Source organism: Gadus morhua, chromosome 2 (assembly GCF_902167405.1).
Source record: "Gadus morhua chromosome 2, gadMor3.0, whole genome shotgun sequence".
In the NCBI taxonomy this organism is placed as follows: domain Eukaryota; kingdom Metazoa; phylum Chordata; class Actinopteri; order Gadiformes; family Gadidae; genus Gadus; species Gadus morhua.
Genome location: NC_044049.1, coordinates 26,715,409 through 26,741,843, shown reverse-complemented (window position 1 = coordinate 26,741,843; position 26,435 = coordinate 26,715,409). Strand labels below are relative to the sequence as shown.

Here is a 26,435-nt window from a genome sequence, read left to right as displayed (position 1 = left end):
TTGGCTTATTCATGGTCATTTCCATCGTTTTAACGGATTTATTTCCTTTTTGTCAAATACAGGAAGTTCATGTACAGAAATGGAACTGGGAATTTAGAGACTGAAGCAGCTGTACAATATTTACAGGTCAAAAACCAAACAAAAGATTTGCATGAGAGTTTACACAAAGAAGTTAAACTCCCCGAAAATAATATTAATAACAATAACAATGATGATCATAATGGACAACAAACAGATAAAAAGGACAAACTGTAAACACAGACTTTTAACGCTTTTTAAATCATCCCACCGCCATACTTTTCTTTTAGAAATGGACGGCCAATTTAAGTTTTTTATTTTTTTTCCCAGACAAAAATCCCTTGCTTTCTCTCCTCTGTCACCGTCTTTTGGAGAACAAACAAATAAAGAACACAGATAGCATAGATTTAAATACATTATCCCCTCAATCTTTTTTCTTATTAAAGCTGACAGAAATGAGGGAATTCCTCGCAGTCCTGTGAGACCCTTCATGTCCCTTCTCCATCTTCAGTCTCTTTTTTTTTTACTTGACCCGCTAGACAACGTCTGGCAGGCGCCTGGCGGCTCATTTAATGCGCACCGCAATAAAACATTATCATTATTATTCAAAAATAATAACAGCAAACAATCCCACATCCGGGAGGGTCCTTTTTAGTTTTTTTTTAAGTTTTTAAAAATGTCCTTGTATAAATTATACAAACCATAGTTATTAATACATATTTATAGCGCTTAAATGTGTCGGTTTCTTGGTGTCGGTGTGAGCGCGTGTGAATTTGCTTGTGTGTCTGTCTGTGTGTGTGTGTGTGTGTGTGTGTATGTGAATGCGTGCGTGTGTGTATTTGTCGATACACATCTCAAACAACAATGAAAAAAAAAAAATATCTCTTCGCTTTTTTTTTTTTTAATCGTGCCAACCGAAGTCGCCGCGGTCCTCGTACGGGACCTGATACTCGTCATCACACATTCACTATTTTTTTTTTTTTATTGTCCGCAAAAAAACTTGCTGAGTCAGCGGTTCATGGCCTCTTTAATACTCGTACTCCTCTGCCAGGGACAGCCCCGCACCATCCAATAAATACTGCCGGATCGGATCGGGAGAGCTCATGTCTTTTCACAAGCCGTACTCCACCACCTCCACCTCCACCTCCACCTCCTCCTCCTCCTCCACCTCTCAGGCCTTCGCGCTCAGCGTGAGCAGCTCCATGAAGGAGGTGAAGAGGGTCTCCAGCCAGCCCTGGTTGGCCATGCACTGCTGCACCACCTCCTCCTGGCCGGGGTCCTCCTCCGCCGCCTGCTCGATGCTGTCCGTCTGCGGGAGGGGGCGGACGACGGGCAGGGTTAGACGCCACTCACCAGGGGGGACGGGGGGGGACGACGACAAGGGGTGGGCTGCAGGGGTTATGACACTGGGAGCCATGCTTACATTCTGCAACCGTTTGGGGAGTGGAGGCTACTGGAGTCTCGATTCCAGAAAGTCATCGGTTTACTCAGAGGGAAGTAAACACGCTCACATCCTGTTTAGACTTAGGGGTGGGGGGGGGGGGGTTAGGGGAGGTCACTGCCTGGTATGCAAATGGTCACACATGGTTTCAGGTTTCCATGATCTCAGTGAATGGGCGGCGGCGTAGCAACCATAGGGAGGCAGTTTACGTTGCCGGGGAGAACGTTGTAAATCACGTTTAATGATACCGTTTCTAAGGCGAGAGATCGAGGGGGTTTTTCGACGACGGGGATCTCCGTCTCTCGTGCAACTGTTACCGACATTCCACGGCATTGCGATTTCCCAACCGTGTGGCCAATCGAGGAGAAACTCAAAACACATGTGGCTCGAATCGCCTTTGAGGTACGTAAAGGTGGAATGTTTGAGGGTTGGCACGTTGCCATGTCGACCCGTGTCCATTTTGTCATCATTTTTGTCCTCATTATTTATGATTGTCATAATGAGAGATGCTGTATATGAGGCGTCCGAGAAGCTTTAAGATAATTTATTGAGAGATTATTGCAATAAGAACGTTAAATTGTAATAATTCTGGACTTATAGCATTTTTTTTAATATAATATTATTTTTGGATTAAAACATCTTTATATTTTTGAAGTAATTCTGGACCAAAATCAACATGCCATTTGTACATTTGTACTGTGAAGTTAATGTCATTACTTTTTCTATTGTGAAGCCGAAGCCAAATTTCCAGAAATGGACGATAGAGATCTACTGTGTGCGAGCGGATGGGCCAGTGGTGCGTGGGCGGGTGGGCCAGTGGTTCCCTACCTCCTTCTTGCAGTGCAGGAAGGTGTGATACTTGTAGTGGTGGAGCGAGTGGTACAGGCTGTACACCCGGCACGCCTCCGTCGACAGCTTGAGGTCCTGGGAGAGAGACCGAGAGGGAGAGACATAGATCCGTCAGTCTGGAAAGTCGCAATACGATGTGATGTACAAAGTCACATCTGTACAAGACGGCGACGCACAGTGAACATATTTTAATCGCACCCTCAAATTGGTTGCATTGAAAGACAGCATAAGTTCAGTCGAGAAAAGCAGCAAAATAAAATAGGAAGTTTAGGTGCCAGAGCTTTTATTTGAGTGTCATAAGTTACAAGTGCCATCACCATCTGTCAGCTATTCGAGCGGGAAACGCTCTGAGAACATCTCTTCTAGTGGACTGCACACCTGACTCTGAATGAGCACATTTAGATTTGTAACTGCTAGCTTAGCCGACCAATCAGGGGACCTCTCCCCGGATTGGTGCGCTCCCCGGATGTTTCCTGTCAATCACAGGTACGTGAATGCAACAATGACCGAGAAACATCGGGGAGGGCGGGACCAGCGAGGGTGCGGGACGTCCAATTGGTTGTTGAGCTTAAGAACCGGTCGCTCTTCTGTGCTCTTCTGTTGTCACGACTCCCAGATCGTCTTAGCATCTTTAATTCAACAATAAAGATGAAATAAAGCGTTCCGTCTGGGGACGAGAGACGGCGTTGCTCTTCGACGGGGGTCTCACCTGGGGTTTGGGCGCGCTCCGCTTCACGCGGTTCAGGGTCTTGCGGTTGTAGCCCTCCCCGCCCAGGTGCACCTTGACGGAGCCCGAGTCCAGGGGGTCCGCCGTCATCTTGGGGAACACGTGCAGGGTCTCCTGGGGACGAGGCAGGGGGCGGGGACAAGGTCAGGACGGGCCAATGGGAGCTCACACAGCAGCGCTCACACACTGAGGGGCTCTGAATCGTCCCGACGCTCGTCCGTACTCGTGGTGTGGGGTCAACACGTGCGTGTGTGCGTTTGTTAGAGGTGACTTAAATGCTCGAATGGTTTAATCCGTAGAAAAGACAGGCTGTGAACCGGAGCCCACTTGTTGGTTTACCTGGTGCTGGGCGTTCATGTTGGCTCTTCTCACCAGCCTCCTCTTCGTCTCGTTGAGCAGGCTGTCGATCTTCCTCATGGGAGGGAGGTACAGCTCGTCTGAGGAACAAGCAGCGGCTCAACGGATAAGAACCAACGAGGGAGAAGCCATCACAAACATACTAACCTGAAGAGTGGACTCAACAAAGCTAAAACAGAACTAAATGAACTGAAGTACACGTAGCTAAATAAACATTACAGAACAATAAACCAAGAAATACGTGACTAACTAAATAACTAACTAACTACCGAGCTAACTAACCCAACCTTGATTAAATAATACAAAACAAGTGTTTCCCATCCAGGGCCGCAGAGTCACGCACACACACACATCAACACACGCACACACACACACACAAACGCACACAAAACACCCAGACACACAAACACACACAACAACGCACACGAAACACCCAGACACAACACACAAGCATGACCACCTCACACAGACAGAAGGAGCTTTCTACAACATGGTCCCCCCCCCCCCCCCCCCTCACCGTGCGTGTCCTCCAGGGCCTGGATCATGTCGGGGTCCAGAGCCGTGCTGACCAGCATCTCCACGTAGCTCCGGAACCTCTCCCTCATGGCCCGGCTGTTGAGCCCGCCGCGCAGCGCGCCTGGGGGGGGGAGGGGCTTTAATACAAACGTGCTCACGAGTGATGTCAGCTGACCAGTAGATCAATGTTCCCCAAACCATCGCGACCCGGTTCACAAAAGGCCTTACCCAGAAATCCTGAGGAGAACGAATTTGTTTCATGTTTACTGCCACTTCCTCACCATATATGGTCTTAAACCAGCCGTTTCAAAGGGATAAATTAAAACTTAGTTCTATGCACGCGTTATTAAGTACATAAAACACAAGTTAAGTGCCAGATACTCATTAAAGGTGACACATTGTACCACCAGGTGCCGTTACAAGACCTTTTGAAAATCGGCCTCTTGTGACGTCACCAGTGGGCGTGTCCACCTGATGCTGGATAGACGAGCATCGTTTGCTCGGTTTTCTTGGTAATCCCACTCACACCGGGTGGTATAATAAGTCACCTTTCAGATCAATACTTTAGGATCCTGTTTCCTGTGTGATCAATACGTCTGGATACGAGCAGCGGGAGTTCTGTTGTGTGCTGTTCTGTGTGTGCTGTTCTGTGTGTGTGTGTGTGTGTGTGTGTGTGTGTGTGTGTGTGTGTGTGTGTGTGTGTGTGTGTGAGTGTGTGTGTGTGTGTGTGTTTGTGTGTGTGTGTGTGTGGTTGTGTGTGTGTGTGTGTGCGTTCGCTCCCTGCTGACCTTCGTCGTCGCTGGCGCCGTCGGCTGAGGAGGAGGAGTCCGAGGAAGAGGAGGGCACCTCCTTCAGCCACTTCTTCCTCTTCTTGGGCGGGGGCTCGGCCTTGTCCTTCAGCCCCCGGGCCCTGGAGGGCCGCTCCGTCACCTTCTCCGCCTCCCTCTTCTCCCCCTTGGGCTTGCCGCGCTCCCCTCCTCCTCCTCCTCCTCCTCCTCCTACGCTCTTCCTCTCCTGGGAGGCCTGCCGCTTCCTCTCCCTCTCCTCCCGCTCCTCCCTCTCCTTCCTCTCCCGCTGCCTCTCCTTCTCCTTCTGCTCCTTCTCCCTCTCACGGCGCTCCTTCTCCTTCTCCAGCTTCTCCTTCTGCTCGCGCTCCTTCCTCTCCCTCTCCTTCTCCCGCTGCTCGCGCTCCTTCCTCTCCCTCTGCTCGCGCTCCTTCCTCTCCCTCTCCCTCAACGACCGCTCCTTCTCCTTCTCCTTCTCCCGCTCCTTCTGCTCCTTCTGCTCCTTCTCCTTCCGGTCGCGCTCCCTCTGCTCCTTCTCCTTCTGCTCCCGCTCTTTGTGGTCCCTCTCCTTCTCCCTCTTCTCCTTCTGCTCCCGCTCTTTGTGGTCCCTCTCCTTCTCCCTCTTCTCCTTCTGCTCCCGCTCCCGGCGTTCCCGCTCCTTCTCCTTGCGCTCCCTGTCCCTCAGCTCCCTCTCCTCCCGCTCCTCCCGCTCCCTGGCCTTGCGCTCCCGTTCCCGCAGCTCCTGCTCCTCCTTCTCCCGGTCCTCCTTCTCCTTCAGCTCCCGCTCCCGCTGCTCCTTCAGCTCCCGCTCGCGGAGCCGCTCCCGCTCGTCCCGTTCCACGCGGGGCGGGGTCTGGCTGAGCGCCGTGGGCGGGGGCTTGGGGAGGGACTGCCGTCTGCCAATGAGAGGAGGGGAGCCACGTCAGTCAACAGGGGTAAGACGGGGTTTCACACTCAGAAGAATTCATCTTTAATAATCCCAAAGGGTCATGGTTGTTCCCGACAGACCCTTTGCAAAGGGTCGTTAAAGGTGACATATTGTACCACCAGGTGTGCGTGTGATAAGCCATTACAAGCTGTTTTGAAAATCAGCCTCTTCTGACATCACAAGTGGGCGTGTCACTCATCCAGTTGGACACGCCCACTTGAGGCGTCAGAAGAGGCTTATGGTTTTCACCTTCAGTCTGCTACCCGGTGCCCGGGTGCATGAGAGGAGCCGAGCCACGGCGGTGTGGTCGTTGTGTTGTTCTCACCTCAGTGTGAGACCTGCTCTGTGCCATGGCTTCCTGGAGCACACGCGCACATAGTCCTTCTTGTTGACGTTCTCCAAGAACTTCACGTATAACCGTTGGTATCGCATTTTGGCATCGCCAAAGTAACCAAGGTACTGCGGGAGGGGAGATAGAGAGAAGAATGAATTACTGCTCGGTATTTGAGACACACGCATCGTGAGTCTTGATGATAAATGACTGACCTTAGTTTGTACTGAAACAACAGTTTGGTGATCGTGTTTCCTGGTTGTTTTTTAAAACCACTTTCCTGCTTTTTATACCTCCCTGGCATACTTTTATTTTGATATTCTTCGAAGAATTACCTACTAAACCCCTCCTTCATACTTTATGATAGAAAAATAATTACAACGTTATGTGCCTTCCTATCAAAACCTGTATGGAATTGTAACAAAACATTTATACTATTTATCCTTTCAAAGTAATTCAACTTTAAACCCATAAATTAGCATATACGCACAGGATTTTTCTCTGTTCTGGAATTTTCTAAGCAATGGTATTAACACTTTTTACAAGAGAAACGTAAAATGTTCTCCACAAGCACACACTGAAATCTATAAATCTGTTGAAAACATACTTCATACTTTATATGAGAAATTCATTCTTTACTGTCTACCTTACTGTACAAACGGCCTATACATCGTACTATTCATACTTTTTAAATGATTATACCTTTCAACCAAGAACACTATAAAAAGAAATATCCCAGCAATATCCACACAGAGCACCATAGCAACCAACTAGCACACCCTAGCAACTATCTGAAACACCCTAGCAACCACCTAATTAAATCCCAGGAACCACCTAGAACAAGATAAAGACCCAAAGAGAACACAATAGACACCACCCAGAACATCCTAGCAACCGACGAGAACACCCTGGCAACCGCCCAAAGAACCCAAGAAGCTACAGACAACATATATCAGCCGCCATAAAGCTACAGCCCTACTATGCTTCAATCTACGGTACATTTCTACAAGTACTGAAGACGTAATTTTCATAATTTTTTTATATGTAATTTCAGAAAAAATTGCAGGGTAAACCCTGCAATTTTTTCTGAAATTACATATAAAAAAATTAAAGAATTACGAAAATTACGTTTTTGCGGTAAACCCTGCAATTTTTTCTGAAATTGCATATTAAAAAGTACATATTCAATCAAATACCAGGTGCATCTCAAACGCTGTATCTATGAGCATAACGAAACACCTGTTATTTTGCAGTATTTGAAAGAGGCTTATGGAAGACTGATCATTCCCTTTAGGAGAGCAGCGGCAGCCTACAGTGCTTCACGGCGTGGGGGAATGGACGGCTGCCAGTCAAAGCCCAGCGCTGTTACTCACGTTGCTGGTGGCACAGAACTGACGCTGTCCGTCTTTGATCTCAGGGCTGAATTTCTGCAGCAGAGCCTTCTGCACCCTCCAGATGGGTGGAGGCTCACGGCCAGTCTGCAGAGCCAGCTGGGAGACACACACACACACACACACACACACACACACACAGACAGACAGACAGACAGACAGACAGACAGACAGACAGACAGACAGACAGACAGACAGACAGACAGACAGGCACACACACACACACACACACACACACACACACACGCACACACAAAATAGCTGTAAGTCAACTTGGCAGCAAAATACATAGCAGTGATATGGAGGGATTTGATCCTGATCCAAATCTGAACTTCAATGTTTTAAAGACGCAGCATCCAGTGTAAATGTGGATTCAAATGGCCCTCTACGGGTTAAATGCGTGCTATTAAATGGTTCATTTTGCAATTGGGTTAGCAGGTAATGTCAATTTAAGTTTCTGACTGCATACCCCTAAACCTGATGGAAGTAAGTGGAGTTGAGAAGCAATTACAGTACTAATAAAAGTGTCTTCACTGGCACCAGCAGGGTGACCAGATGAAAATATAAAAGGTTTTACTGGTATACAACAGTAATACACTGTTGGAATAAAACCAACGGCATCTTTTGGGCATTGAATCAGATCGGCTACACATATACACACCGAGCGACACCGAGCGAGACCAACACATGTCAACACCATGTCAGGGAACAAAGTGTTCCCTATTCCTGACCATTTACCGGGGCGGGTATTTTTGTGAGACAGGGTGACAAATGTGTTTTTAAAAATGAAAGGAACGTGGAGGCATGACCTAATAGCCCTGAACGTGACACGGGCTGAGAGAGGTATGGGAGATAGAGGGGAGGGCGGAGCCTATATGGTACGCTAGGGCTGGGCGATATGACGATATATATCGTGTGATGATATAAAAATGTCTATCGTTTCATATTATGCTCTATCGTTTACATCGTCTTGTCGCAGATCACACTCTTCACGGTAATATTTTACGTCATTTGGACGCCGCCTTACATTCTCCCACACGGCACACGAAGGCAACACAAACAAACATGGAGGAGAGTGAACGGGACAACTCTGAGCAGGAGAAGGACGCCCACGACCAGCCTAGACAAGGTGAGCTCGTACCTAAAAGAGGGGCTACGAAATGGGCCTTTCCATGTGGTCACTTTATATAAACTATTTCTTCATTGAATTTACAGAAAATGTGCTAGATCGTGATATATATCGTGATATATATATCGTGATTTATATATCGTGATATATATCGTGATATATATTGTGATATATATATATCGTGATATATATCCTGATATATATCGTGATCGGGATATGAATGACCTGTATGGGGGTATGATGTTTTGGTCGTATCGCCCCGCCCTGCACGCGCTCTACGGGCGCGCCAGCGGGGCGCCCCCTCTCCAGTTTGTTCCGGGCGCCCCCGCCTACCTTGAGCGTGCCGATGTCCTCGGTGCGCACCACGAACTCGTCGCGCTCCCTGAAGATCCCCTCGCCGCCGCTCTCGCTGTCCTCCTCCTCGCTCTCCCCGGCGATGGCGGCGTCCGCCTGCTTCTTGGCGAGGTGCAGCGAGGTGAGCCGCTGGGACGCCGGGGGCTCCTCCTCCGGCGTGGGCGGGGACGGGGGCGGCGACGGCGACGACGCCGCCGACGAAGAGGCCGAGGAGGAGGAGGAGGAGGCCGAGGGCGAGGCGGGCGGCGGGCGGTCGACCGCGGGACGGCCGGCGGCGGCGGCGGCGACGTCGGCCGCCGCCTCTTCGTCCTCGTCTTCGTCGTTGCGGTCCTCTTCCTCGTCCGGCTCGGGGGCGTCGGCCTCCGGGTCGAGCTCCGCCTCCTGCTCGTGGTCGTGGTCCTGCTCCGAGGAGGAAGGGGGCGGCGTGGCGGAGGGGGGGGGCACGGAGGCGGCCGCCGGCGGGACGGAGAGGGGGGAGGTGGCCCCGGCCGGGGGGGAGGCCGAGGGGGGCGGGGAGGAGCCCGCCACGGCGGCGGCGGTGGCGGCGTTGGCGGCCAAGGGGGCGGGGTTGGCGGCGGCGGTGGGGGGGGGGAGGGGGCGGGACCCTGCGGACCGGCCCGCGGGACCCGTCGGTGGGGGAGGAGGAACCGGGCTCGCCGTCCACCTCTTCTTCATCCTCCTCCTCCTCCTCTTCCTCCTCCTCCTCCTCCTCTTCCTCCTCCTCTTCGTCAGGCCTGGGGGGGGCCGGGGGAGCCGGCAAGGCAGCTGGCGGGGAGAGGGAGGGGGAGGGAGGGACGGGCGCCAGCACTGGGGGGGCGGACGGGGAGTCTGGGGGGGAGACGGAGAGAGGGGGAGCAACAAGGATGCAGAGAGGCTGATCAGTTGCCTGGTAACCGGAAGACGGCAACACGCTCAGTGGTACTGTTACTGTTACTGTACGGACGACAGGGGACGGAGCTCAAGGGCCGGTTATGGTTCCACGTCGACGCACGTCAGGCCCTTGCGTTGCGTCGACGGGGAACCATAATCAGCCCTTGAGTGTACATACGGCTTCGTCGTTAGGCTGGCTAGATGGACACACAGACTGATGGAGACAGACAGACAGGAAGACGGATAGACATCTAGACAGTACCTTCAACTTTAGGAACCTCCAGCATGTGGAAGTCGGCCAGCCTCCTCTCCTCCTCCTCCTCCTCCTCCTCCATGCCTCTCTTCCAGGCCTCCTCCATGCTGGCCTCCTCTCCTCGTCTCCTCATCGTCTCCTCCTCGTCGGGGCCCTCTCCCTGCGCGGCCCTCGGCTCCCCGTCCTGCTGCTCCTCCTTCTCCTCCGGGCCCCTGGCCCTCTGCTCCTGCTGCTGCTGCTCCATCTCCAGCTCCTCCTCCAGGGCGTCCAGGTGGTGGTGGTGGTGCCGTCGCCGGCGCTCCTCCTCCTCCTCCTCCTCCTCCTCCTCCTCCGTCACGGCCGTCACCTCCTCCTCCCCCGCGCTGGCCGGCGTGAGCAGCGGCGGCGTGGGGGGCAGGGGCGGGCTGAGGGGGGGCGGGGCCCGCGGGCTGGGCGGGGCCTGGGCCTCGGCGGCGGCGGCGGCCATGGCGGCGGCCAGCGAGTGCGGGGTGTCGTAGAGGGCCGAGATGGCCGAGGAGATGCTCTTCTGCAGGTCCTGGTTCTTGCTGACCGAGTCCTCCTCGTCCGACGAGAAGGAGGGCAGCGTCTCCAGGTTCCTCTTCAGCTCCTCGTCCAGGCGCTTGCCCGGGCTGGGGCAGCCGCTGAGGCCCAGGGAGCCCGCCTCCTCGTCTCCGTCGTCCCCGTCGTCCCCGTCGCCGTCACCGTTGCCGGCAGATGCTCCGCCCGCCTCGCCGAACTCGGAGGCGGCGGCGAGCTGCTGCTCCTGCTGCGACGGCGGCGGGGGCAGGGGTAAGGGAGGGGGCGGCGTGGACAGCGGGCGCATCCCCCCCTTCAGGGAGGAGCAGGGGTCTCCGCCCGCATCCTCCTCGTCTTCCTCCTCGTCGTCGTCTTCGTCGTCGTCGTCGTCGTCGTCGCCCTCGGGGCCCGAGCCCTGCTTCTTCCCCGTCTTCAGGAAGTCCAGGAAGGACGCCACGAAGCCGGGCTTCAGCTCGGGGGCCTTGTCCTCCGTCTGCAGGGAGGGGAACGCCACGGGGGGTAAGAGACGCAGGCGCGACAGGAACGCATTCACGCTGATGAAGACTAGCGCTCAGGTCAAGATGGGGATGACACCGATGGTACGGTGGGATCACGTTTGTCGATCATAAGACTGTGAAGTCAGTTAGAAGGTGCTGCAGGTCAGATCGAATAGCTATCGTTGGAGTGGCCTGTGTTAGAAAGGCCGTGGCCGCCCGTCAGGTATGAGTGAGTGGATTGCGCTGTGTTCATTAAGTACTAAGTACCCTTACCCTATTTCGAACCAATTAGGGAATCTCATGCCTAATTGGTGGAGGGAATCTAATTCGCCTGTCAATCACATGCACACGCCGTTATAATAGTTTCTCCACAGGTGTTGGCATGCAACAGGAACAGCTAACCAAGGAGCGGAGAGGGAGTAAATGCTTTTTTCGAGTTGTTTACTTTCCAAATCCTGCCCGCTTCTGCCGTTTTATGCTCTCTCTCTGCAACACTCAAATGCTACCTAGATTGGCTAAAAACCAGCCTCGCAGTACAGCCAAAGTATAAAGTACAGTCCACTTTCAGGAGAAGGTGAATATGTAGACAAGAAAACAGATAAATAAACAAAAGAAGTCAAGGCAGCTAAGAGCTCAAAGTAAAACCGAGAACGCAGTATGTTTGATGGTGGAGCATGTGGGAAGAATATATCAAAACTTTTCCCAGAGATAGAAACTATATGGCAGATAGAGATAGATGTGACTATGTATCCAATAAGATGCGACTACACATTTGATGTTACCACGGATATTCCAGTTATGTGGTGTTATGTGTGCTACGATGTTATTTTGGTCCCATGACAATAACGGTAATACACCTCCACGACCAGCAGGGGGCAGCTGAGGGCTCACCATCAAAAATCGGGTAACCGTGGCAACAGCTACCCTGGCAACAGCCTTCCTCTCCTCTCTGCCTTTCTCCCCCTTTTGTCAGTCAGAGAAAGCGGACTGTCACTCAGGACTATAGAGTCTCCCCCTCGCCCTCTATTGGCGGCCCGAAACGCTAATGTATGTCAAAGAACGTCAAATGAAAAGCAAAACAACATAACAACACATACGGCGTTCAGAACCAGCAACCGCCGTGTGGGGTCACGGAGATCTACGTTAGATCCACGCTCCGAGCTGCTTGGAAACGGCTGCAACCCGAAGGATTTTCCGTTTGATCGATTTCAACCCCTTTTTCCCACCTTAAAGTTCACCCGGGATATAAATAAGGTCCACCCCCCCCTGTCCCCCCTCCCTCGAGGGAACCCTGCCCTCCCCTCGCCAAGTTTGAATATGTGAGTGTGTGAATTATAGATGACCCTGCAGGTTAGGTATGGGTTTATGGTGCGCTGGTGGTGAATGTGTATTGGGTGGTGTGTGTGTGTGTGTCGATGAGTGTGTGTCGATGTGTGTGTGTGTGTGTGTGTGTGTGTGTGTGTGTGTGTGTGTGTGTGTGTGTGTGTGTGTGTGTGTGTGTGTGTGTGTGTGTGTGTGTGTGTGTGTGTGTGGGGGGCTTACCGTGCTCGAGAGCTTCTGCATGGTGGCCCAGGCTTCGGGGGTCAGTTCCTCATCCATCTCCCTCTCCCAGGTCATCTGAGGCAGAGGGGTCAAAAGGAAGAATGAAGACACACAATGGGGTAGATAGGATATATATACACCATATATATATATGTGTGATTTTTGGTGTACTTCGTTGGTGGCATGCTAGCAGTGCTACCCTGGATATTCTTCTTATCACTCCCCCCCCCCTGGGGGGGGATAAGAAGAAGAAGAAGAAGAAGAATATCCAGTGTGGCACTATTCACGTGTTGCAGTGAATAGTTACAAATGGTGTAGCCTCTGTTCTCCGAACCCATTGTTAAGAAATTGTATTGTGGCCATCAGTCGGGCTGTCAATCAGGATTGGATTAAAAGGTTGAAAATATACTTTTTATGCGTGTGAATATATTTTTATATTTCTGCAGACTCTATATGATATGTTATGATAATGTAATAACCAAAAGCAAGCTTCTTTTTATCATAACAATTGTTCAAATGAAGGCAGGAACCAATTCTTCTAGCAGTGTTTGAAATCACCAGCCGGAATTACAGAAAGATATTGTCCAATCCCGTTTATAATTATTTCCTCAGCTCCCCGTGTCTCAAGCTGTTTTGCTGTTTGTGTATAATTTGACAGCAGAAATGTGAAAACTCGCGGCTTGGGTCACACATCACCGAGCGCCAGCTCAAACAAAACAAAAAAAAGAAATTGCGATTTCCCAGAAAACATTTTTTTCTAGGACGATTCGCCAGCCTCTTCAAATTAAGAGAAAGAGATAATACGAGGCGGTGTGTAACTTACCACTATATTGACACTTGAAAAGCGTGCAGACACCAATTGTTTCAGATGAAAGCCCTGCCACATTATAAGCATATGGCGGCACAGCTAATGATTGGCCCGTGTCTCTTCTGCCGCCGCAATACACATCGGCGTATCACCAGCATCAGTACCACCTCGAACACACTCCCCATAGAAGGCTCCCAGATTGGTAGGGCTATGTTCATTTAAAACCCCCAGGAGTCCTATCAAACACCCCCCCCCCCCCCGAGTGGACACCAAACAGGGGTTGTTCCCGGTGACATCCCTCCTCCCGGTGGCTCACCTCAGGAGCCTTCTGCTGCTGCTGCTGCTGCTGCTGCTGCTGCTGCTTCATCATCTTCTCGTGGCTGGGGTTCAGGTCGGCCCTGCCCATGTCCATGCTGGGGGGGGGCCCGGGGCTCAGGCCCAGCGAGGGCGCCGAGCCCACCGAGCCGTCCGACAGCACGGGCTCGTTGCTGGACAGCGAGTCCGTTCGCAGCAGGGCGTCGGACGAGGGCATGGAGGCGATGGGCAGCTTGATCTGGGAACACAGGGAGGGGCCAGGGGGGGCTTCGTCAACGACTATAGGAACACAGGACGAGGGGAACAGGAGGACCATGAAGGAGGTTACACAGAAGGTCATGACTGCTGTGCCCTAAATGTAAATGACCGAAGGCTACAACTACCACAGCTACCTGAACGTCGACCAAAACCACCTCACGTCATTCTACTCTGCACCTTCATCGCTATTTGACACAGTAGCTAGGATATCACCCGCCCACGAGGAGGGACAAAATCAAGCAATGTGTGGGTGCGGTTGGGCCCACCTTGATGGGTCGGATGGGCTCCTGGTGCTGCGGGTGCTGTTGGTGCTGGGGGGGCGGCTGGTGGTGGGGGTAGGGGAGATGCTGCTGCTGCTGCTGCTGCTGCTGCTGCTGCTGCTGATGGAGGTGGTGGTGTTGGTGGTGGTGCAGCTGGGGCGGCGGCGGGGGGGCGGCCTGGTGATGGAGGTGTTGGTGCTGCATCTGCTGGTGGAACTGCTGCGGCGCGTGTTGCTGCGGCGCGTGTTGCTGTTGTTGCTGCTGTTGTTGTTGTTGTTGTTGTTGCTGTTGCTGTGGGTGATAGGGCAGGCACGGCGGCTTGGCCATGTCCCGGTGCATCTCCAGCATCCCCTCGTCCCGCCGGCCCCGCCCGCGGCCCCGGCCCCGCCCCCTCTTGGTCTCCCCGCCGGTGGCCCCCAGGAGGCCGCGGCAGTAGGGCGGCTCGGGCAGCGGGCGGATGCGGGGCCGGCCTCGGGGCCGCGGGGGGCCCTCGCGCTTGGGCTTGGTGGGCTTCCGCCCGCGCTTCTTGGGCCCCTCGTGGGGGAGGAGCTGCGGCGGGTGGGCGCCCATGGGCGCGTAGCCGCCGCCGCCGCCGCCGCCGGCGGTGGGGTGGCAGAACTCCATGTCGCCCATCAGGGGGCTCAGCCCGCTGCCGCCGGGGGTCCCGCCCGCCTTGCGGCAGCTGGAGACCAGGTCGGGCAGCATGTCGGGCAGCCGGCGGCTGCTGTTGAGCCGGATGTCCGCCGGGACGTCCGCCTTGTCCTCGTCGTCCTCGAACTCGTACTCCTGCGCGTAGTTCTTCTTGGACGCCGCCGGGGGCTCGCGGCGCTGCTTCAGCAGGTGGAAGGAGCTGGTCTTCAGGAGCTTCTTGGGCCGGGACGAGCAGAAGATGGGCGAGGTGAGGCCGCCGGGGCCCGTGTTGCCGCCGCCGCCGCCGCCCAGTCCCGGCAGCGCTCCCATCATCTTGTTCACCGAGCCGTCGCCGGGGACGCCCGAGCCCGCCATGCCCAGGCTGGAGGCCTGCGACTGGATCAGGCCCAGCTGCTCCGTGTTCACGGTGGACGGCAGCTCGTGGCTCTTCAGCGCGTCCAGGTCTAAGTGCATGCCTCCGTTGCCCGTCTCCGGGAGGCCGTGGCAGTACTGTCCGTAGCCCTGGTCGCCGTGGTGACCCATCATGTCGTAGCCGCCCCCTGATGCCTTCATGGCCTCCTGGCCTTGCCCCCGACCCTGGGACTCCTGGACGCCCTGGCCCGCTCCGGAGTCCCCGGCGCAGCTCGACTTGTAATCCTCCGAGCAAAACATGTCCTCCATCCCGGGGAAAAAGGACCGGTCTTCATCCTGGAGGAGAGAGTCCGGGAAGCAGATGGAGGTGAGCGGTACGAACCTCTGCTGCTGCTGCTGCTGCTGAGTCTGATTGGGTCCTGCTTTGCCCACGGGGCTCACAGTGTCAAACTGGTGCTCTTTAAGCTGATCTAACTGGGAATGCGCCAGTTGTGGCTCCGGCTCCCGCGGTTGGGTCTGCTGCTGCTGCTGCTGCTGCTGCTGCTGCTGCTGCTGCTGAGACGTTGCCATGTTGGCGGCCAGCTGGTGGGCGTGCGCGTGGCCGACGTGGGGGTGCGAGAGCTGGTGGTGGGCGTGGGCCTGGGGTTGGTGATGGGCACTGTGTGGGCCGTGGGACTGCTGCTGCTGCCCGCCGAGGTGGTGGAGGTGCGACGGCGCCGACATCATGTCGGGCTCGGAGAGGAAGTCGTGGAGGTCCGAGGCCGTCTGCTGGGGGTGGAGGTGCGGGGGGAGCCGGTGCTGCTGCTGCTGCTGCTGCTGCTGTCGGTGTCTCTCTCTGGTGGCGCCTTCCCCCCCCCCCCCGACGGACACGCCCCCCCCCAGCCCGCCGCCCCTCTCGGGCAGGGCGCCGCTGTCCCTGCTGTTGGTCCGGGAGAGGGAGCGCTCCAGCATGTCCAGCGGCGACACCGAGTTCTGCCCGCCGGGGCCCTGGTCCCTCGCCTGGGGCCCCCGGCCGTAGTGGGCCTCCATGGCGTGGGACTGGAGCTGGAGCTGCAGCTGGGAGGACTGGCTCTGGGGGTGGGGGTCCACCCCCGAGCTCCCCCCGCCGCCGCCGCCGCCGCCGGAGCCCATCATGGCCTGCTGGGGGTCCATCTTGGTGCGCGTGGTGTGCGAGAGCACGGACTGCAGCATGTGCGACGGCACGGGCTGGTCGGCGGGCGCGTCCATCAGGGACATGGCGGCCTGGCCCTGCCGCGCCTGCTGCTGCGCGTCGGGTGTCTTGCGCAGGTAGGGCAGCTCGGCCGCGTCGGGGCCCTTCTTCAGCTCCCTGGGGTGGGCGTGGCCGTGGGGGTGCGGCAGGCCGTGCTGGCCGTGCTGGGGGTGCTGAGGCCGCTGGGGGTGCTGCGATGGGTGCTGCGAGTGCTGCTGCTGGGGGTGCTGCTGGGGGTGCTGCTGCTGCTGGGGGTGCGCCGACACGTGGGGGCCGTGGTGGGGGTGCTGCGAGTGCTGTGAGTAGGGGTCCCCCCTGCCGTAGTGCACCACCGAGCCCATGCCCTCGTGGTGCTGCTGCTGCTGCTGCTGTTGGTGCTGAGGGTGGCCGCCGTGAGCGTGGGGGTTCGAGTGCGGGTGGGGGTCCGCCCCGACGCGACTCTGCTCCGACTTGGCCTGCTGGTGCTGCTTCTTCAGCGACATCTCCACCTGGCCGTCCAGGCCGCCGCCGCCGCCGCCGCCGCCGCCGCCGGGGGCGCTGTTGGTGCGGATGACGCTCTGCAGGTGGTAGCGCTCCTCCGACGCCTTGTTCATGTCGTAGGGCAGCGCCTTGGAGCCGCCGTCCCGGGCCTGGGCCGCGGGCTGGCCGGGGGGCGGGTGGGGGTGGTGCTGGGAGGGGTGCGGGACGGGGCTCTGGGCGTGCAGTAAGTGCTGGATGAGGAAGTCGTCCTCGTCGTCGTCCTCCTCCTCTTGGGGCCGCTCGACGCCCAGCAGGTCGGCCTCGGCCTTGGACTTGGACGAGGAGGAGGAGGGGTGGTACGACTGGCTCTGAGCCGCTCGGCCGTCGGGGTAGCCCTGCGGCGAGGACATGAACGCCGGGGAGAGGACCGACGACAGGTACTTGTTGCCGCCGCCGGCCCCCCCCCCCGGGGACTGCGCCGGGCGCGGGGGGGCGGGGGAGTGCAGGCCGGGCCGGACGATGGCCGAGTTGCCGGAGGGGGAGGGGCTGGAGTCGGGGATGTGGTAAGAGCCACCGTTGCCCCCCGGAGGACCCCCGCCCCCCGCCCCCGAGGACACGCCCCCGGCCGACGACGCCGCCGCGCCGGGCCCCGCGCCGCCGCTCCCTGATGAGGCCCCCGCCCCGCCGTAGCCCAGGGACGGGCTCCCCGCGCCGCCCAGGGAGCCCTGCAGGGAGCCGTAGCTGGAGTCGGCCCCGTAGACCACCTCCGCCGAGAACGAGCGCCCGCCCGGCCCCAGGCCGCCGTAGCCCTTCCCACCAGAGGGGAGCGTCCCGGAGCTCAGGTCCTGGGCCTGCGGCGAGTTGAAGCCCCCGTAGGGCTGTGCAATGTGTGCAGAGGGGGGCTGGTTAGGGGAGTAGGACTGGGCCTGCTGCTGCTGCTGGGGGGGGGTCTGGCCCTGCAGGCCGGCGCTGGGCTTCACCGCCGTGACGGGGGAGCCGTACGCAGAGAGGCAGGGCTTGGGCGCCGCCTGCTGGACCGGAGTGGAAGAAACCACGGGAGGGGGCGGCGGCGGGGGGGGAGGCGGCGCCGACTGCGACGAGGGCTGTTGGCGCGAGGGCGCCGACGCGGAGGAACCGCCGCCGCCGCCGCCGCCGCCGCCGGAGGCTGAGGAGGAGGATGACGAGGTAGAGGAGGCGGAGGGGGGCGTGTGGGGCGTGCGGGACGAGGCCGACCCCGAGGAGGAGTACCCGCTGCTGGAGCCGGAGCTCTTGGTCGGCTTGGGGCCCGCGGCGGCGGCGGAGGAGGAGGAGGCGGAGGGGGGGGGGGCGGAGGCGGGGGCGTAGGGGGCCGGGACGGCGGGGCGGTAGGCCTGCGCCTCGGCCCGCGACGAGGGCTTGGGGTCCGAGGAGGGGCTGAGCTCCCCGAGGGGGCTGCAGGACACCGCGGCGTGCCGGTGGTGGTGGCCCGAGAGCTGCTGGTAGCCCGGGGGGCCGCCGCAGCTCAGGTAGTGCTGCAGGGGGTGGGGCCCCGGGCTCTGCAGCTGCGCCTGCGCCGCCGAGGAGCGCTGGTAGTGCTTGATCACGCTGTCCTGCCGCGGGACGGCGCGCTCCTGAGGGGGCGGGGCCTGGGGCGGGGGGGGCCCCGACGAGAACATGGAGGTGTTGTAGAGCTGGGACGACTGGTCCTGCAGCTGGGAGGACAGCAGGTTGAACTGGGCGCTGGAGAGGTGGCGGCCCGGGGGCCCCGAAGGGCCCTGGGACTGGGGGGGCCCCGGAGGCTCCTGGCCGCCCCGGTAGGCCGAGGCGCTCTGCGAGGACAGCAGGCGGTCGAAGCCCAGGCCGGGCTGCGGGGGGGGCTTGATGTGGAGGAGGGGGTCGTGGGGGGACAGCAGGCCGTTGGACGTGGGGCTGAAGGTGCTCGTGTCCTGGAGGGAGAGCGAGGGGGTGAAGGAGCGCCCCGAGAAGGGCGCCGGGTGCTGATAGGCCGAGAGGGCGGAGGACGACGGGAAGGAGCCCGAGCCGGGGAGGGACCCCGAGATGAAGAGCTCAGCGGGGGCCGGCGTGTGCATGGCTGGAGGACAGAGGGGGAGAGGGGGAGGGTCAGGGGGGGGGGGTCGATGCCAACTGCAGTGGGTCAGTCACATAAAAGCCAGTTTAACTCGTCCCTTACACTCTCCTTTTTGTCCCGTTCGTGGTTCGTGGACTGGTTTTGCTGTGGCATGGTTAGAGCATTTTGATTATATACATATCTAAGAGATATACATATATAGTCCCCTAGTTTTCCTTTCTCACCCTGCTTGCACCAATTGTGACCTCCTTTGTTAGTTCCCCCATGTTTCTTTTGTCTTTGTGGTTACCTTGCGGCCTGGGGACAGGTAAGACAGCGGCGTCTATACATTTACACGTAGTGCTCTTCTTTGTTAGTAACACTAGGCTAGGAGTGTTGCTACCCGCTGTACTTTTGGCTTAGTTTAGTTAGGCTAGCGGACGTGTGTATTGGCTGTTAGCTTAGCTTGTTTTGTTGGGTTCTTTTCTTTGGCAACACTCAAGTCCCAAGGCCCGCTGGCTTTGTCGTATGTTGCTGTTGTGTTTTTTGCAATCAGCCCCATTAAACCTATGTTCAACCTTATCCGTTGCTGTTGTCGTTCCTTTATTGTTTCACTCACGAATTGTTTCTTCATCTACACCCATAACCCGGTTAATTTTAACACCCGTTACCTCCCCTGGTACCCCTAGACAGTGGGAGTTGTAACAACTGTGTTCCAGTCCTCAACTAGGTAAACATCCCAGCAACCAGTAATCAATATGTTACTGTCACGACCCTAACGAGGGGAGCCTAACGAGCTCATTGACAACACCTGAGCTGGGCTTATTTGAGTAGACCTGTGAGCCCAGTGTCAGGGTGGTTCTCGTTCGGGAGGCACCCCTTATTGTTTGTTCCTTTGGTCTGTTGGTTTAGTTGTATCCTAGGTATGTTTACACCTGACAACAACTACACCCATACACTTTTACGTACAAACACACTTACATCACGGACTAGATTGAATACACTCGCCATACCTTATGTTATGTTATATTCACTTGATTATAATAAATCTTCAATCTTCAATATCTGCAAAGATTGACCAGGCTCTGGTGCCAGTCCCACAATAACTTCTGCAGGCTGTAAACCGTGATGCACACTGCACTGCCTTTTGGTTAAAGTAGAGCCTTTATTCCCTTTCTTACTGTTGCAAAGCAACCATAGCTTCTCCACAACTAAAGCTATATGCACTGAGGGCTGTATTTTATCGTTTTGTAAGGACATCTCTTTGTTGGTTTCAACAATTTCATACAATTTTAGCCCATTGTTCAGCCTGTTTTCAACATGAATAACCTCGAACTGCAGGCCCACAAGGCCATTATCTTACCACACATGCACTGGTTTATTTTTAATAACATATTGGGATTATTTGAACAAACCAAAAAAACCCAGACGGACATGTTTCCCGAGCAAACGCCCACTCACCAGACTGCCAGGACGGAGTCCGGAACTGGGACAGGAGAGAGGAGGCGGAGGGAGGGGGCTGGGGGCCCCGGGACTCCAGGGCCGAGATCAGGTTCATGACGGACGGGTCGTGACCCGAAGGGCTGCCATGGTGGTGAAGGCCGGCGTCAAAAAGTCCTGACAACCCTGGGGGAGCACATCCCAAGAACCACGAGGAAAGTCAGGAAGGAGTCCGGAGGAGGGAAGAGTACAACGGTCCAAGCTCAGCAGAGAACAAACAAGACATCTTTACAGAGACGGATAGTATCTCCACGCTCGATATACGATTTGGAATAGGCGTTATAACACAGAATTCTTCAATATCGTTATAGCTTCTCATTGTGCTAGGTAGGTGTTTAAATAGAAAAAGAAAGATGAAATGTGGCACATGATGTGTAAGAGCCCTTTGTCGTTATGCACTTTATTTTTTATAATCTATCCAGTTCAACAAAAGATGTTTTCGTCTTGGAACACGCTACGTTGTGATTGACGGCTAATGTACGTCTCCGGCAACATAGAATGAAAATTGAACCCTTTGGATTCACCAGCCCCATACCGGCTGTTACCAGGCAACCACTTAGGAACCAGACCTGTTATTTCTACGGACGAAGCGCACACTTTTATCAGGCCTCACCTAGGCTCCGCCCAGCTGCCCCCCAGGCTCCGCCCTGTCCCCCGCTCCCTGGATGGTGATTGGTTGCATAGCCCTGCAGGGGGTGGGGGCTGCCGTAGGCCTGGCGGTGGAGCAGCTCTGAGTCGGGGTGGGAGGACCTGGAGCTGCCGTACACCAGGCTGAGGGGGGGGGGGGGGGGGGGGGGGGAGGACACACAGAAAAACAGGGTTCATATTTTAAGCCGGATCAATACCCAATCCCAAATGAAAATCATAATTGAACAGAAAGCCCCATGTTGTGAGGGGGGGGGGGGCTATTGAGTCTCAAGTGAAGTCTCAGTGACGAGCGTGTGGGTAAAGGTGGACAAAGGTATTTTTATAAATATATGTTCAAGTAATTTTTCCCTCTTAACGAAAACGCTTTCAAAAGGTGACCGGTAAATTGTCGTATGAGGCAGGCGGAGAATTGGGAGAGAGTCCCTTGGTATAACTATGACAATACCAGAGCGACAGAACTGACAATGGTCCAAGATTGATCTGTGTGCGTGAGCTGCTTCGCGAAGGGGAGAGCACACTGTAGATCCAGCAAAAAGCCACTTCATCAGAGCTCTTTTTTCCTCTATAACAGCAATTGCTATAATTCTATCGACAAAGTCATTGTGCGGAATATTAAACATTATATTGTCAGATGAGCAATGAGAGTGGAGGGATGTATTGAGCATATGAATAGATGGAAAACAGAGAATCCACAGCTTTGCTATACCCACATACATTTCAGATACAAATCTTGATTCCTGAGCGAAGTACCTTCCATGACACAATAGCTCCCTCAGGTTCAGGTGATGGATTGCCCTTCTAACCAACATACAAGCTTCAATAATAGGTATTTATTGACTTCAAACAATAAAACGAATTAAAAGAAAGGAGGAATATGAAAAGAATCACATCCAACCATTGTCATTGAAAGCTAATAGAATATGCTAAATATTTATATTGATTTTTGAGAGGTTCACATTTGGTGTTTTAGTCATTAGGTTTATGTATCAATTTGTAACAGGTGCAATTTGTCATGGTTAGAGTTTGGGTTCTGAATTAAAATCATGCAGATGTTATTTTAATTAATTGATTAGTTGGACAACCGCACTGTTTAGTGTAACAAATGCATTCCAAGTATGGGGGTACAGCAAGATAACCTATTCATTATTATTATGTATTAAATTAATCACATAATTTAAAATGACAATTATAAGTGATGGACCAAATCTACAGAAATGACCTAGTCCTACGTAATTTACTAGAATGTATAACATGAAGCATTAATTATTTGCATTTCTGCTGCTATAAACTGCAAGCGTTTCATATTTTCACTTGGTGAATGATTAAATCGACTAATCTTATCTGACTGATAAATCGGGTTATCATTTCATCACTATTCAAGCATAAATCAGTAAAAGCACCATAATGGTTGGCTATTAAATTGAGGTTAAACCAGCACCATTTCATCCTGTGTTTGCTGCTTGGTTGTTGGTGTTTGTACCAGAGAACAGGTGTCTTTGTATGTTTGTTGGGCTGTGAGTGCTGGCGACAGCGTGGGCCGTTAAGTTAGGCATAGTGACAGAACGAGGGGCGCACGGCTCTCGTGACTCAGCCTTTTGCTGGGTGTGAGGCGGTGTGGGGTTGGACTGAATGAGCCCCTATGGCCCGCCTCGGTCTGAGTACTGAGCACATCCCCAGTCTCGTGAGAAGTGGTCCATCATTTCAGGTACTGCGTTTTTATGGCTTGCGTTCCCCCCCTCCTCTCTCTACTCGCACGGTCCAATCAACAGCGGTCCCAAGCCTCTACCTGAGAATCAGCCGGAGTTGGACGAGCCGTGACATTTAAATTTAATTTCCACAAGTTGATTACGTGATTTAGTGTGATTTCTGAGTCCTCTTATAAATGAACTCCTAATAGTGTTTTCCCGAATGCACCCCATTGTTCTCCACGCTTTAGGCCCTTTTGATAGACGGCAGTTCCAATAATTAATTTGGACCTTTTTGACTCCATTGTAATGTTTCTTGGTGGTCTCTGTTTGTTTGACTGTGCATGCTTGAAAGGGTAATCAAGCTGTGTAATCCAATGTGTCTGAAATACCTATAACTGTGTGTGTGTGTGTGTGTGTGTGTGTGTGTGTGTGTGTGTGTGTGTGTGTGTGTGTGTGTGTGTGTGTGTGTGTGTGTGTGTGTGTGTGTGTGTGTGTGTGTGTGTGTTCATATTTCACTGTCTGACTCCGTGTTGACTTTGTAATGTGACATGGTGAGCATTAAATTGAATCAGCAGTAGAAACTATAATACAGCTAACCTGGGATTGAATATCTATTCATGCATAGGCATTTTCCATTAGAATTGGCCAGACTTCTGGGTTACAAATTATACTGCTGAGATTTTACACTTTATGATTTTTTTAAATACTTAATGGTAGGGTTAACGCCTCACATCATAAAGAGGCATGTATACAGTTAAAGTATACGATGTGAGAAACCCCCTTAAGGTATTGATGCAATTGTTTTCTGGTTACGACCAGGATATGAAGAAAATTTATAATCTTCAAGTGGCTAAAAGAGATAAGAGTGTGTGTGTGTGCGTGTGCGAGTTCAGTTACTATGTAAGAGCATCCACGGGCAATCGACAAAGGCCTAATGGGTTAAATCTAACACAAATTGGTAAACCTAAGACAAGACAGACACGTGCTCAAATTGATCAACATGGTCCTAATAAAGTGCATACACGTTTACAATGGATCGCTCTTGTTTTATTTCCCCCTGCCTCATCAGGGGACAGATATCAGGGAACATAAACGTTCTCGGAATATAAATCCACTGCCACGATGCTTTTACCAAATGAGAAATGAAAGTGAATTTTGCAGGCAGGGGATGCAAGGCATGAACTAGTCCCCACACAGGACTCCAGACTGTAGCGAGATTGATTCGGTTGTCAAGGAGACTAGAAATGTGTAGCTGGGTCGAGTCTGAGGTGTAGCTAATGCAACATAGCTGGAACGGGCCCAGCGTTTTGACAATGCACATGAACGTAAACGTTTGCTTTATTAGACCGAATCGACGGCTGCTGTAATGTAAAGAAGTATATGGAATCTGCGGGAGCGGGAGGAAAACCAATCGGTCTCCCCGTCTGATAGCTAGCCTCTAGCTAGTCGCTAGCCAGCGGTGTGACCGTAGACGGCAGCTAGCTTATGACTCCATCTATGGCTGTCTTTATCGGTAATTAGCCAGGGCTAATCTTAAAACGAGCGAACTGTTTTCAAGTCAAATTAATCCATTCCTCAATTTTAATCAAAAAATAAAGAATGCATATGCGCTTTACATGTCCTGGGGACGCCTTGGTGTGTCAATAAAATGTGCAGAATCACCAGCGGTTTAATAAAGGTGCTTTTAGAATAACCAGGGGAGACTGCTAGTGCTAGCCGGATGCTAACGTGGAATGTAAGTAATTAGCATTATATGATGTGTGTCTGCCCCACACCTAACAACGTTAACACGTGTAACACCATGGTGTTACGCCTGGAGTGGTCCTGTCATATCATATAATAGTAATAATAATAATAGCAATTAATGTTCCCGTAACTAATACAAGCCCAGTCACACGTGTCATGACAAAGTGCCATAATGTAACGTTAAGTCAGAAAGCTTGTCGTTTTCCTGTTTATTAGGGGTAATAATCATGCAACATAAACATACCTAGCGACTGCGGATTGTTTTAATGTAACTTGCTCTTATTTGCATATGTGCCTTCTGTAATTACATGATGCATGAGAGGAAGGGCATGATGCATTTCACATATAAACATTCAATAATGCATGTGCGTGCCGCGGATCGATTCGTCCACATCGATATCAAAACCACAAATGTCATTTAATGTGACGAGAAAGCAGACTCGACGCTGTAATGTTTCCGTCATAAAACACGTAGGATGCGAGACAGCGAGCTACTAGCTACAGTAACGATACCAGCCAGCTGCCGAGAGTGCAGTAGCTCTTGTGCATCGCACTGCCAAATGTATTTGATTTGTACTGCTAATTACTGAGCCACCAATCAATCGCATCTGAAGGCATGAAATCAGGGTCGTTGTGCCAAAGCCTTGTACTCAAACACGTATGTGGCCGTGCGTTAAATGGGGGGGTTGGGGGTGGGTGAATTCCAGCGCAATAACCATATCTAATATTGTTCTTTCATATTTGATAATACGTTTTGCAAGCGGCATCCACCGACCCATCCCCCTCTTTTCGCCCTCCTCTCCTCTGTCTGGGTATACCTTCCGTGTCATGTGTTAACCCCCTCGATCGCATTCCTTGCGTTTTCGAGACACCCGCTTCCCCCCCCCCCTGTTAATGACAATACGGATCCGTATACCTGCGAGATGCAAACAATGTAACAGCCACCGTGTCGACCGGGTGCGAATGCGGTGGGAGCGTGGATCGCGGTGCCTCTATCGGCATGGGCATTGTTAGAGCAAGCTAAGCATATTTATGCATCCAGCGTAGTCTGGGCTGCTCATGCACGGGGCAGCAAACGCTTACCTTGCTTTCGCCGATCGCTCGTAACTCCATCCCGTACCAGCGCCCAAATCACCGAATCCAGTACCAGGATAATTTCTATCCATTAAAGAGAATACTGAGGTGATGAAGATGGAGCCTTGTTCAAGGGGGGGAAGGGGGTGGGAGGATATGCCTTGAATTCTTGCACGCTATCACTCCCTCGGTCCTCTTTTTTTTCCTCTGCTCCGTATCTGTTTATTTCTCCCGTTTCACGAGCGAGTCCTCAAGACTGGGACCAGCGAGGAGGAGGAGGAGGAGGAGGAGGAGGAGGGGGAACTGGAGGATACAGAAAGGGGAGGAGGGGGTGGATAGAGAGAGAGAGACCGAGTGAGAGAGAGTGAGTGTGGGGGTGGGTGGTGGGTGGGGACATGGTGGTGGTGGGGGGGGGGGGGGGGGGGGTCTCACCAACCACCACCACCACAAAAATCCGGTTCCTTCCCTCCCTCCTCTCGCCCCCTATATATTTCAATGTCTATTGTCTGCCTCAACAGAGCCGCCGGTTCAGCTGATGGCGGAGGGAGGCGGTTACGGGCTAAAATATCAGATGCTCAGACGAAACATTCCACCGAACGCAATGGGCTTCTGTAGCGTAGCGAACTACGCATTCAGAGCCTTTTTTAAATTAAAGGCATGAGCTTGAAGGGCTCGGGCGACGAGACTGGCTTGGTATAATTCTGTACAAAGAAAAAAAAAACTAAAAACGTAAAATGTTTTTTTCATTTATGACAACGGCGCACGTTTAATAAGGGGCCAGCAGTGAGCATATTGGATTTGTCCTACGTGTGTGACACAAGTTTTAGTGGTACGGCCATGTTCCGCGTTGGGTGTGTAGCCTGATGTGAGGACAACACGGAGGCCCTGTAGTAGAGCTATTTTCGGTCATTTTGTT

General features: G+C 53.9%; 1 protein-coding gene across 1 annotated transcript; it reads right to left on the bottom strand.

Annotated features, from left to right (window-relative positions):
* Positions 1 to 25,852, bottom strand: prr12b (proline rich 12b). The gene is given in 17 exon segments (XM_030376479.1): positions 1 to 1,327; positions 2,288 to 2,383; positions 3,018 to 3,149; positions 3,375 to 3,472; positions 3,910 to 4,029; positions 4,697 to 5,589; positions 5,947 to 6,080; positions 7,326 to 7,442; positions 8,806 to 9,591; positions 9,593 to 9,654; positions 9,959 to 10,958; positions 12,505 to 12,579; positions 13,629 to 13,865; positions 14,152 to 18,887; positions 20,325 to 20,489; positions 20,977 to 21,134; positions 25,529 to 25,852. Coding segments are annotated over 17 exon segments (9,030 nt in total). The 5' UTR covers positions 25,612 to 25,852; the 3' UTR covers positions 1 to 1,189.
* Between the last annotated feature and the right edge of the window lie 583 nt (positions 25,853 to 26,435).